The 14,243-nt window shown below is 41.1% G+C and overlaps 1 protein-coding gene across 1 annotated transcript in view; it reads left to right on the forward strand.

The window, feature by feature from the left end:
• The first annotated feature begins 1,143 nt into the window (after positions 1 to 1,143).
• Positions 1,144 to 14,243, forward strand: part of TRPC7 (transient receptor potential cation channel subfamily C member 7) — a 131,452-nt gene continuing 118,352 nt past the window's right edge. The window contains exons 1-2 of the mRNA XM_037059541.1: positions 1,144 to 1,148; positions 9,986 to 10,763. Coding sequence (XP_036915436.1) covers positions 1,144 to 1,148; positions 9,986 to 10,763 — 783 coding nt within the window. The remainder of the gene's footprint in view (positions 1,149 to 9,985; positions 10,764 to 14,243) is intronic.

Consider the following 14,243-nt stretch of genomic DNA (forward strand, 5'->3'; position numbering starts at 1 on the left):
TAAGACAGCATTTTATAATTAAGAGCATCTTTTCTATACTTCACTAGTTATGATGATAAGACTCCTAATTGAAAGGATACTGATAGTATCGTAGCTACTCTTCTAATTCTGTGGTTGTGTAAAAGACACTTTTGTTGAATTCACATACTTTGTTCGACACCTCAGTGTAATACTAAATAGCTCTTAAGTAACATTTTTCAAATAAGTTAATATATTTGTTGCTGATTCTAGTTTTTTTTAATTCCCTTGTCCTTAAAGACTATAAAAAATGTTTTAAGAAAAAGCATTAATTTTAAGAAAATTTCTTTCTGAAAAGGCATTTTATCCAATAAAACACAATCATTAGCCCTGGCTAGTGTGGCACATTGGATTGAGAGCTAGCCTGAAAAGAGAAAGGTCACCAGTTCAAATCCCAATCAGAGCACATGCCTGGGTTGCTAGTCAGACCCCCAGTTGGGGGTGTGCAAGAGACAGTTGATGTTTCTTTCCCTCTCTTTCTCCCTCCTTTCCACTATCTCTAAAAAGTAAATAAATAAAATATTTTTAAAAAAACACAATCATTAACATTGAAAAGCTTGTGTAGAGGTTTAGAGAAATAAAACTAGTTTGCTGTCAAGCTCCCTAGAGAGTTTTAACTAAAGAATTACTTTAACCTCTCTTGAGCAAGGATGGGAGAAAGAACACTCAAATTTATTATGCATTTCTTAAATGCTTCTGGGCGCTTTGTATATGTTATTTCAATTAATTATAACCTCAAATTTAGAAACAGGCATTATTACCCACCGTTTACATAGAAGAATGAGATTTGATGAGGTTAAGTAGTATGCCAAAGGTTACACAGTTAAGCACACCAAAAAATTCCAGGGTCTTTCCCCACATACCAGACTGTTTCCAGAGAAAATGTTAGTGGCATATTAATGAACCATGCAATTTGATTTGCATATAAATCTACAATGGCATTGTGCAATATACAATATAAGCCAACATTTTAATCCCAAATATTACATTTGCATACAGAAACAGCCTTTCTAGTCTGTCAGTTGTTAATCCATGAGTTGATTTCAAAGAATAAGCACTGTGATTTACTGTTCAGTGACCCAGGTAGATTGTGGGAGTAATCCTGGTTCCTCTCACACAGGCAATATGGGGTAAGACAAAAGTAGGTTTACAGTTGTTCATGGAATAATACATTAATTAAACAATAAAACATGAATAAGCTATATTTCACATGATCATAACTGTAAACCTCCTTTTACCCCACCTTGTACACTTCACTTAAGGAGGTTTCTCTCCAGTGAGGCCATCACAATGCCTTAGTGTTTAAGAATAGCAGACCATTTGTTAACGTAGCGGTTTGGGAGAGTGAGGACTGTGGGGGGGAAAGGGAGTTCATATTACAAATTTCCTTTCAAAAAATGGAAAGTTACAGAAGAAAACTAATCCTGTTCAAGTCTTTTTACTAACATCAGCCTCGAGCTACACCACTGACCTCTTCCTGACCCTAGACAATGCAAAAAGATACGCAACAAAAGGTAAAGTTAGAAGATGCATCACTCACAGAAGACAAGATAGGGTGTGACCTTAAAGCTGATTAAAGGGAACTGCTGTTGTCATTCTTTAGGTTCCTCTGGTTTTAGTTTTTTTAACTCCCTCCCTCTGTAAATTTACACGCAGACACAACAGGTGAAAATCCTGTTCACTCCTCATTGTTTATTTATTTGAAAAGATAAATACTCTGCCTAAGGTGCCAGAACCCACTGCCTTACATAACTGATGTGTGTGCATGTGTGTGTACTTATATGCACTGTTCTGGGGTGAGAGAGGGGACAGGCAGAAATCCTGAGGGGCCAGGCAGAGTTGCTATCTCCCTTAGAAAGCTACTGTCTGGGAGAAGGGGTGGGGACTATAACCAACCCATCACCACACCGCATGCCATTCTCACACACGGATCCTCCTCCGTCACGTTCCCTGGGAAATTTCCCCCAGATTCGGGGGTGCGGGGGGTGGGGGGAGAGAAAACAGTAAGGCAGTAAGGCGGGTCTGCTCCAGAAGGCGAGTTCTTATCGATACAGCACAAAGGACAGAAGAGCGCGCTTTCACATCCGCCTAACTCCGCTCACTGGACCGGCTCAACACTTCAGCACCACGGAGAGCGGCACCTCCTCGGCTACCGCCCATGGGGAGTCACAGCCCCGCGACTCAACGCCGGATTCCGGTCATCTAGAGGAGGGACAAGCCTGCATATTTCACCCTCAATGTAAGCAGCTATGATGATTATCTCATACTGATTTTTCCAGCAGATGATGTTTCTCACTGAAATGTGGAATTAAACTTTTATTCATTAGCCCTCTCCCTCTTGTGTATTGCTTAGGTTTTAGATGTAAATCTGAAATCTTTATTTGTTAGGCTGGTAAAAGAATTTCTTACTTCTCATTGAAAGTCTAAGTTTACAAAGCCATTTAGAACTAGACAACTCATCCTGGTAGCCCCGTTCTTTTGTGCTGGAGTGTAGTTAAATGGAGAAGAGAGGATTGCGTTGTCTCTTCTGCTTCACTACAGGCAGCTTCTTAATTTGATTTTTTACTTTGTGGTTGCATTTACCTTAATATAAATTTGAGGGTAGTATAAGGAAGAAGGCTATATTCTAGTAAGTAGGCACCATTAAATAACAGGTGAGAAGATCGTTCTTTTCCTTTCCTTTTCTTTGTTGTAAATATGTCCTTTAGACATCCATTTCAGCATAATGAATATGCTCTTAATAAAAGATCTAATCTGGGTAGGATTTTTGACACAAGCTTTCTAACTCTGGAACACAGAATCTCCCTCTTCAAATTCGAATTTGTAAATCCCCTTAAGTATGATTGAGTGGACACAGCCAAAATGCTCCTGCCATTAATTGTAATTTAAAGGCTTAATAGATTCAGGGTAGATATTAAAGAGGCAATAATGATTGACCCTGTCTGGTAGCACTCCATGAATTTCTGCCTCAGAATGCCACCTGCTGGTGAGTCCTATCTTTGGAGCACTGAGCACACATCATATTTATGAATGAATTGACATTAAATCCAGAATATTCATTATACATATGATTCAAACTCAATCTCTAAGACATTTTAAATAAGGGCATTGTTCAGTTACCTAACAACTTATACAAGTTCTATGTCACAATTACAATTTTATAAAAAAATTTTTCCAAAAACACTTGCTCCTGAGCTTAGGGGCATGTAGCTAACTCCTTTAGGCAGCAATTAACCCAGAAAAAATCAGAACTATGTGGAGCATCATTGACACTAATTGTAGATGCATGTGGCATCCTGCAGAAGAGCTGCCAGGATCTCTTGCTTAGGAAAAGCAATCAACATTTCTACCCAGATAAATATTCAGCATTTTATTTTTTTCAGTATTGTCATTTAAGAGCCTCTCTTACTTTTCTTGGTTAGTACATGTTCATTTCAGACTCTTTTGTACCACACGTCAATGAAGCAATCAAAAAATTACACATACCTATTTATTACCAGACAACTCTTGGGGGAACAAAACATAACTATTAGAACTTATTTCAGCTCTATCTGGGGCTACGCACAGTGATATACAAACACCCAGTTTCATAATCCCCAAGTTCCAAATAAACCTGTAAGGATTAACAAAGAAAGAATAAAAGAAGCACATGCAGTGCACTAGTTATACCTGGATAGCTAACACATAAGGTGTTTTGAAAATAACCTCTTCTGTAAATGATTAGAGAAATTATAATTTGGTAAAAATTAAATTGCTGATAAAAATCATTCACAATGTTTGTTAACATTCACAAACATTGGATAATATTTTCAATCTAAGACGAAAAAACCCAAATTAGCAGAATTGTTTGGAAAGTACATCTCAGTATGATGCATTGTAATGAGAAGCAGAACACTCTGCTTGTTTCCTACAGGAGCTGACTGGGAAGGTATATGAACTTCTGTATATTCACGGTGTGAACAGGTGGATGTCTTTTTTCCTTTTATTCAAAGTACATGGGTGTACAAGCAAATTACTGTCTCTAGCTTAGATGGCAACTTGAATGCTTCAGATCTACAATTGTTATAACTGTAGTAAACTAGAATACTTAATATTATCCAGTGTCACTAGGGCACTTGCTAGGCACTGTGACTTATACGCACTATCTTATCTCAATTTCAAAAGAATAAGAAAGATGATACTTAGAAATAAGTTGGAAATACATTTAAAAATTAAAAGTATTATCAGAAGTGGGAATGCCTCAGTTTCTGCCCCAGTCACCTAAGGGATTTAATACACCCTCTGATATGAGGTGTCTCATCTAGCAACTTATGGGCCAGTATTTATAGTGGAGCTAACTAGAAACTAATTTTGCATTGAAAGTCAATTACAGATAGGAAAGAGAAATTAAAGGCTTATATCACTCCTGTATTTGTAAGAAGGAAGCCATTTGTAAACATTAACATCTCTATTTTACTGGTATTCTCTAATGACCAATCCAAAATCAAGTATTTAAGAATTTTTCAAGTTATTTGACCATGCACCATAGACCAGGCATCAGGGGTACTGGATACCAGGTACAGATACCATATAAGCAAGTTGTATTCCCTGCCCTTGAGGATCCTGCACTCTAATGGGAAATTTCACAATCTAAAGAAACACAAAAAATGCAGGAGGAAGACGGATGGCAGCAGTACACCAGCCAAAAGCATGGGCTCTGCAGTCAGATAGGTGTGACTCCCAATAGTGCATCTAGCACTTTGTGCATCTACCAAGTTGTGTAACCTTGGCACAGCAGTTTGATTTAGCAGTTAATTTAGCTAAGCCTCATTTCATTATCTATTACACAGGAACAATCACACCTATGTCGTGTAATTTATGATAATTTAAAATGATAATGTATGTAAAGTACTCAGTATGAGGTCTACAATGTGGTTTAGTGGGTCATAAATGTTAATTGTCATGATTGGTCACTGAGGAAAATAGCCAAGCTTATCACATAATTTGTATGAATTTAAAATAATAATTCATACAAGGCATTCAGCACAGTGTCTGGCAAATGGCAAATGTGTGATATGTGTTGACAATCACTATTATACAGTCATTTAGAAAAAGAGCCTGAAAACTATCAGCGTGAAGTACAGCCAACTTATAATCATTTACTTAAGTGTATTGATATGTAAGTGTATTGATATGTAACCTTACATATCAATACAGTTGTCATGGACATTTATATAAGGCTTTCTAGTATTCAAGGCATTTGATATACATTATTTTATCCTCACTCTGGTCTTGAAGCACATGGAACACAGATTTTATGATTCTCTTTCCACTAGTGAGAGAGTTGAGGTTCAGGAGAAGGTTCCAAATCACCTATTTTCCATTGCTGCTGTGGGCTAAAATTCAGTCTGTACACTCGAACAGACCAGAGCTGGGTTATACTGGATGACTGACCTGACACCCGGATTTTCTTTGCTTCTATATTCACTTATGGAATGTTACAGGCTGAATTGATTTCAGAGTTGAAGAATTTCCACAGAGACCTATGGTGCACATACCAGTTTTTAAAAAAAAAGACAAAAAATATCTCTAAAAGGACATTTTGATGAAGTGGCCTTTTCTTCATCAGTAATTAACAACAATCCTGTCTCTAAAAGGCTTTATGGTCATGCTTGTTTGCAGCTGGACTTTCAATGCAGAATTCATACTTTTCATGGATCACTGATGTCTGGCTTCCTTCAGACAGGCTGACGCATCTGTAAGAGCATCTTGCTAAAAATAGAAGCCCAGGGACTAAAAGGAAGTTTAATAATCAGTCCTCCTCTCCAATACAGTTTTGTTTCCACTGGAAGCCCTCTTCTCAATGACATCAAGTGTCAATGTATGCATTTATAAAGAATAAACTACACTGTATCTTAATTGAGGTATTTGATGAGTTTGATCACTCATTATCTCAATAATATATGCAAATAGACATTTACATTCAAAGCTCATTTTTAAGAAAAATATTAAAGTATGGGCAATCAAATGCTAATTACACTTTAGGGAGAATCATTTTGTTCCTTACTGCCCCTAAACCTGTGACAAAATCCCCAGAGTCTAGCAAAGAAACACATCTGATTCATGAGTGTGAGTTCTGGCCACCAGCCATTGTGGACAAAATAACTTCCTCTTTCTGACATATTGTTTGTGTATTCTCTCCAATCCATGTGGAACACATGGCTGAAGCCTGACTAAAGTCAAGATTAAATAGCAAGTATATGGAGGCCTAATATAGTCATAGGTATATAAATGTTTAAACAGGGAAAATAGGAAGAGGCTGGTAAAAGGGTGCAAACTTTCAGCTATAAGATGAGTAAGGTCTGAAGATCTAAGGTAAAACTTGGTGGTTATGGCTGATAACACTGTTTCATAATTGAAATTTGCTGAGAAAGTAGAACTTCAATGTTCTCTCTCTACATATATAGATATGTGTATACAAACATATACATATTCATTCATACATATGTACATACATGATCATGAAGGTTAATTAATTGGATGGTGGGATTCCTTTAATGATGTAGACATATATTAAATCACCACAATGCATACTTTAAATACTTTACTGTTGTATTTTATTCATCAGTTATACCTTAACAAAGCTGGAAAATGTTTAAAAAGCATCATTAGAGGGATATCAGGGTAAAAGACCTCCATCAATACATGGATCAAGTCAGGCAGCCCGGGGTCTGCTGTGAAGCCCCTCACGTTGGAAGCAATTTCACTGCATAGCACATCCCATTATATGCCTGTTTGCATACACGATTTGAAGGCCCATAAGGTTTCATCAATACCAAATTCTGCCAGGAAAGGAGCGGAACGGACAGTTCTGTGAGCATCCAAATGTATGTCAAAGCTGAGGTTCTAAAGGCTGGGGAAAAGAGGCTTGTTTACTTGCTACACCTGGGTGTCTGCTTTCAAGGTCATTTGAAAAAATACATGTCAACTGGTGAGGGCACTTTAACTTCTCACAAATACCAGCCATTCATATTTTTTTCTTTGATAAGACATAATTATTTATAGAAAGACCAAGATATATATAATGCTCTATTCTTGTGCAGAAATTATTTACCCTAAGATTTCATCTTTTCATGTCACTTATCTCAGATTCTCCACCTAAAAAATGAGAATGCCAATGCCTTGCTTTTTATGTTTGTTTAATGAAAGAAATTAACAAATAATACTCTGCCATCTTTTAAATTTGTAGGCTGTAGCATCTATGATATACGATATTCATGTGGACTCTGAATTTAGATTGGGTACTTATGTGTTCCTCATGAAACGTTTCTCTACTCTGACTTGGTTCAGTAGTTATTATATTTCCTTTGAATTAATCTCCCCATGGCTTGTTGCTGTGTGATAGTTGTAAACCCTTGACCTTGGAGTCTGACCTATTCTTCCTCTTGGGCAGACTTCTAAAGGAAAAGCAATGTGGAATCAGGCTCAAGCTCCTCCCAGGACAGCTGCCATTCCGTCTCTGGCACACTGCTCAGATGCTCTTGAGTGGAAATTGCCTTTTCTTGAGTAGAGCTGTGATGTCTAGGCCCAGGAAGGGGGTCCTGAGCAGGGTATAAGTGTCATCATAGGACAGGCTGAGTGATTCTATGAGAAAGATTATGATGAGTCTTTTGTGGGCCCATTCCCACTTGAGTCTGTGTATCCAGCTGACAGACCTTAAAACTGAATTCGTAACATCCTCTGAAACAAGGCCCCTTGTGAATGAAAATCAGGTGAATGCTGAACTCAGTCATCTCCTCTCCTGTTGAAAAACCCTATAAAAATAAATGCCTGCACCCTATTTGTGGGCCTCTCCTCTGCTGGACTCCCAATCTATGGTCTACTTTGGCCTTACTCCCTGGAATGATGAAATTGTTGAGAGTAATGGGCTCAGAAGGAGCTCATGAACTTGAATCCTTAGAATCTTTTCCCTAGCAATCTCCTATCCAAGTGCACTCTAGGAAAGCAGATGGCAGTTGAGATGCTCTTCCTAAAGGAATGCAGGGCTCTCTATTAGGATTTATCACCCACAATTGCCTTTTATAGAGTTGCCCACAACTATTCCTTTTATTTTTCATAGCTAAAGAAGTTGCTCCACTGAATAGTTTCACAGGTTCTCCCATGAAGGGTGACTCAGGCCCAGACAGAATGAGAGTGTAAAATCTGACTTCCCAGTCTTTGCTTCATGCCAGACAGGGCCCCCTAAAGGAGCTAAGACCAAAAGGGTATGAAGCCCCAAATTTTAAAACATCACAAGACTCGGAGACACTACTTTTATTTAATCCCAAAACACTAGGATTAATTTAAAAGCCTTGTTCTGTGATTACCTTATTATTTACAAATGGCTTCAGTGAAATACTGAGAATCCATAATGCACAGAGACATGACCATTAACAGACAGTTAGGAACATGGAAAACAGTTCAAAAACAAATCCCTAGGTATATATTCTTTGGAACAGACATGCTCTTTTTGAAACATACACCATTCTAGAATTACTTGAGTAATATGAGTAGGGGCAGACTAGAAAAGAAGAATAGAAAATATAGGTAGGGCCAACTGGAGAACCAAAAGGTTTAAAATGTTCAAGTTCATAGAGAAGTAGAAAACATCTGGTCCAGATTCTCAAGTCAAAGCAACTTGAGCTGAGGACCTGCTCAAGATCTGAAGGCTAGCTGGAGATGAAGTACCTAGTTCAAGTTCAAACTATACTATAAGTGTCATTCTCTCTAAACTGCCACTTTAAAACCTTAGCAAACTAAACATGACATAACTTGTCCAAAGTCACAAGGCTGGCAAAAGTGGGGCCAGGATTCTGACTCCAGACCTTCTGACCTCCCAGTCTTTCTCTCAGTACCACCTACCTCAGGATCATCACCTGAGACAAAGATAATAATACCATCTACCTCATAGGTTGATGCAATACATGTAAGGTGTATTAGCATCTTAATACAACTCCTGGCATGTAATAGGTGCTTAATAGCTGTTAACTGCTATTCCCATCAGTATTAGTATTAACCTCTACACTGCACCACAATGGGAAACATCATATTAGAAATGAACCTAGCGTACAACTTGACCTATCCTCCATCCATGTAAAAACCCAGGTTCAATCCTAAGAAGTCACGGTGAAATCTTTTCAGGAGGGCTGCTGTGTGGCCATGAGTAAGTGGAATGCTTCTCCCTGCCACCAGCTGCCCCCCCCACCTGCCCTTCAGAACATGCTCAGGCTTCATGGGGACTGGAAAGCAAGCACAGTCCCCACACAGGACAGCACTGATGCAGAGACAGTAGATGTTGCAGGCTCACATACTGCTATAGTTTCGTCACTGGGAGCAGCACAACTGAACCAAAGGCAGCAGTGTCCATGGCAGCCATGTTCACAGCACAGCCCTTGGAGAGCTCAGCTTACCAACGAGCAGGAGGAGGTGGAATAAACTGGCACTGACCAGTACTTCCTGCATGCTACCTCATTTAATGCTCCTGTGGGCCCTATGGCACACAAAAAATTAATCACTTCATACAGGTGAAAGTGCAGAGAAGCACTGTACTAAAAGCTCAGAGAAGCAAAGTGACTTGGTCGACTGCACAAATGGAAATAAAACCAACAGACCTTGGCCTGTCAGCCACATCAGTACCCCACACCCACCACCCCCATCTCCCATGACACTCCTCCACCTAAACCCCCATTCTGCTCTGCCACCCTCCTCCCCACAAGTGGTGTAGCCTCTGGCTAACTAGTACTTCCACTTGAATAAGAAGAGTTCAGGTTATCCAATTTGTCTTAATCTCAGTGATCAGACAATGATTTCTAATAAGATCTCATAATTTCTCCTAAGATTCCAATCATGATATTCTTCTTTATCTCAACAATGTTTGTTTGCCCTGACCCTGGGGAACCCAAAGGCCTGTGGGAGAGTAATTGTGCATCTCTGCCTTGTTGCCCCATAGGCTGGGGAGCAGCGCTTTCAAAAATATGCAGCGCCGGCACACGACACTGAGAGAGAAGGGCCGCCGCCAGGCCATCCGGGGTCCTGCCTACATGTTCAATGAGAAGGGCACCAGCCTGACACCCGAGGAGGAGCGGTTCCTGGACTCAGCTGAGTACGGCAACATCCCAGTGGTCAGGAAAATGCTGGAGGAGTCCAAGACCCTCAACTTCAACTGTGTGGACTACATGGGACAGAACGCACTGCAGCTGGCTGTGGGCAACGAGCACCTGGAGGTCACAGAGCTGCTGCTCAAGAAGGAGAACCTGGCACGGGTGGGAGATGCGCTGCTGCTGGCCATCAGCAAGGGGTACGTGCGCATCGTCGAGGCCATCCTCAACCACCCGGCCTTCGCGCAGGGCCAGCGCCTGACGCTCAGCCCGCTGGAGCAGGAGCTCCGCGATGACGACTTCTATGCCTACGACGAGGACGGCACACGCTTCTCCCATGACATCACACCCATCATCCTTGCGGCCCACTGCCAGGAGTATGAAATCGTGCACATCCTCCTGCTTAAGGGCGCCCGCATCGAGCGGCCCCATGACTACTTCTGCAAGTGCAGCGAATGCACTGAGAAGCAGCGGAAGGACTCCTTCAGCCACTCGCGCTCCCGCATGAATGCCTACAAGGGACTGGCAAGTGCCGCCTACTTGTCCCTGTCCAGTGAAGACCCTGTCCTCACTGCGCTGGAGCTAAGCAATGAATTAGCAAGACTAGCCAACATTGAGACTGAATTCAAGGTAATTCACCACTCACCACCCTGCAGGCAGCTTGTGCGGTAGGCTCTTCCAGGTGTGTCCAGTAGCCAATCAGGTTGTCTTCCAGTGTAACCCAAAGTCAAGGCCTTGAGTTCTTGTCTTTTGGGTTCACAGAGAGGAAGGGTGCTTCCTCAGCCTGTGTCAGACGTAGGTCTGAAAAAGAAAAGCTGCACATTAGGTGGAATATTTGAAACTACATAAACGTGGTGTAGAGATGACTCCCACAAATCCATGCAGTAAAAGGCCAGGCGCATGCAGGCAGGATTACGTTGTGGTTCTGGTGTACATGCCTCAGTTCTCCATCCAGAGAGCTCATGGGTGTCTAGAAACCCTGCAGTGGTTTCCTAGTGCAGATCTTGGTCTTGCTGTCTCACATGGCTTTGATTTGTCTGGTTCACATCTCTATCCCATCCTGGACTGTGCTGATCCTAGATTCAGTCTCATGCCTAATGCTGAAAAGACTTGGCTGTAGCCTCTGTCAATTTAGCCAGCAACTACTGTTGTCCTGTCAGATGGGCTAAGGAGAAGGTATATGAAAACGAAAATAAAACTGTCTGTAGAGTTGCGCTTTTCACCCCAGTAAGTGGGCATGGGGAAAAGCCCTGTCATTCAACCACCCTGATAACACCTGGACCTATCAGGCTAGCCCAGGGGATAGAGACCCATCTCCAACATTCATTATTCAGTAGTGGGCCTGTGTTTTTCCTGTTGGCTGAATCCCCTCTGAAAGAGAACACTGGGACCTAATTCTTTCAACAATGTTCAATGACAATTAAAAGCAAACATTCAATGAGTACTTACTGTGTACTAAAGACTAGCTACCTTAATATGATGTTGTTTATCCCCTTAACAACCACTGATATGGATACATTATCCTCATTCTATAAGAGAGCATAGAGGGAGAGATACACACAGTCAGCAGTAGCAAAAGCATCATCCTAATCTAGGCACTAGGACATCAGAAAGAGCTCCTAGCCATTATGGGAAATTGCAAGTCAGAGGCATTTTTCATGTACTGGGCCTCTCAGAGTCTCATTTGTCTTTATCTGAATGATAAAGGAATACACCAGTGCAGAAGGTGTGGTTGGAAGAGTAGAAACTACAACTAGGCTTATAATTTCTCATCTTGCCTTTCAATCAGATCCTACGATGTTATGGATCATATTACAAAGGGATCACAGATGGGGCTGGCACAGAGCTGGGAAGAGATGTCACCTGCAAGAGAAAAGTTCATTGTCCAAATAAGACATCAGTGCAGGAGCTGCCCCTGCACAGGACACAAGTAGGTGGCTGAGGATGGGTACCAACCCATAGCAAGGGACCACATCACTCAGGGAGTTCTCAAAGAAGGAAATGAAATTGGGCTAGGCATTGCCGAGCAGGAGGAACTGGATCAGTGAGAGGAGAGGTGGGCATTCAGAAGAGGCAGGTGAAGGTGAGGTCTAGCATGGCCCTGTAGGCAAGGCGGCTGCTGAGAAGCTCCATGTGACTAGATTGCTGGAGAGGCACACAGGAGGAATGCTGAAGAGATGCGCTGGAGGCAGACGTCAGAGGGCCCTGCATGTCACACTGAGTGCCTGGGATGCTCTCCCGTAGGAAACGGAGAGCTGTGGAAAGTTTGTGACTAGGGGGATGACAGCTGGAGTTTGGAGAATGTCCCTGACTGGCAGGTAAGATGGCTTAGAGGCTTAGAGGCTTAGAGTATGAGGCACTGTAACAAAAGAGGGGGACAGTTTGGCTGTGCGTGCATGCAGCCATGGAAGCTCCTCTGTAGGAATGGGATCACCCGACAGCCAGGGACAGAAAAGCCAGGCCTACAGGAAGCCGCAGGACACCAAACACTGTGAATAGGAAAAGAATACTATTAACTAAGTTTGTTCTGTCTGTGGCCCCATCTTGGGCCCATCTTCTGGGCTGGAGACACTTCCCTAAATCCTGCCTTGTTCGTAGCCTCATCTAGAGAAGCTGGTGGGATCGGATGTAGAGATTACCCAAAGAAGCTCCCAAGACATGTAGCTACTGCCTCTGTGTCCTTGTTTCTATCCAGTAAACTCCATCTATCAGCAATAAGGCCAGTAATGTCCCAAAGAAATTCAGTGGAATTTTGCTGTGACCTGGGCTTTAGACTGAATCTGCATATAGGTCATGAGGGAAAAAAAATAGCTAAGCCAGTTAATTTAGATTATTTCTGGCCAGGGGAAAAAACAATTCAAGGAAAAAAATGTTTTTTGAATCAAATTATCTGGATAATGGCACAATTCTCTCTACTTATCTGAAATCTGGGATCATGCCGCCCTTACTGGATAAAATGACGTTAGACTAACATTTGGAATTACATCTAGGCCATTTGTTTCCTTTTACTAAAACCCAAAGTCTGGCATATTTTAGTATATATAATATCTAAAACTGGAAATTGCTAAAAGCATTTACTATGATATTTTGATTTAAAAAGTAAATTATGAAAATTATGGGCAATTAAGAACACTACTAACACAATGGCAAACCCTTTCTACAAAGCAATAATTTGAGCAGATAAGAGCTCACATAAATACACATTCACTGGCCACTAACATCCCCCCAGCTGCCTCTGTTTGAAATAATGTCTTTTGGGTTGTCGACAAAGGTGCATTATAAATTAACACAAGCATTCCTTCAGAACTTTACTACTTATCCAACTATGCTTGCATGTGCATTCCTGACATTATAAACCTTCTCAGAGAATAGAGCACCTTAGCAAGAGGGGAGTCAAATGATAACAGAAGAATAAAGAGTAAATGTCTGTGTTCTGAAATGCACCCTTTGGGAGTCTGATCTGCTTCAAAGGAACTACACACTACTGACTATAGCCATTCATTATCGAGATGACGCAGTGCCATCAACTGTATAAAAAAGCTATCAGGTTCTCGATGCAGATGCCATGTGTCATCCTCCAGATCCTCTAAGGCACTCATTCTGGGAGTGACTCTTCCTGACAAGCATTATGCATGAAACTTGGATTCAGTCACCGGGGCTACTGTTCTTAGAGTCTGTTTAAATTACCATCAAAATAGCATCTAGTCATTAGCAAGAAGTACAGCTAATGTCAAGGTCTCCAGTAAATTGTGGCAGGAGTCAGAGGCCGGCTGGAAAACCATTATTTTTAGTATGGAAATTATACAGCTCTGTTCAAGGATTTTCTAATCTTCTTGGGTTTAGAAAATTCTTAATGCTCGACTTGTCCACTGAGGACTTTCTAGTATCTTGAATTATGCCCAGGAATCTAGTAAGCATTCCATAAATACTTAATGAAGGAAATGAAGAAAATCCTAAAAGGATAATCATTTCAACGGATGAAGCAAGCGATTGCTTTTATTGACGGGTTAAGCTCTTCCTGTGTATGGATTTAATAGAGGTATTTGATGGATGTGGTGAGATGGGGAAGCTCTAAAGGTTACAAGGTGGTTGAAGGGATGAAACAACCCA

The sequence above is a fragment of the Sturnira hondurensis genome, unplaced genomic scaffold (genome assembly GCF_014824575.4).
Source record: "Sturnira hondurensis isolate 20B ecotype Veracruz unplaced genomic scaffold, ASM1482457v3 Scaffold0011178, whole genome shotgun sequence".
In the NCBI taxonomy this organism is placed as follows: Eukaryota; Metazoa; Chordata; class Mammalia; order Chiroptera; family Phyllostomidae; genus Sturnira; species Sturnira hondurensis.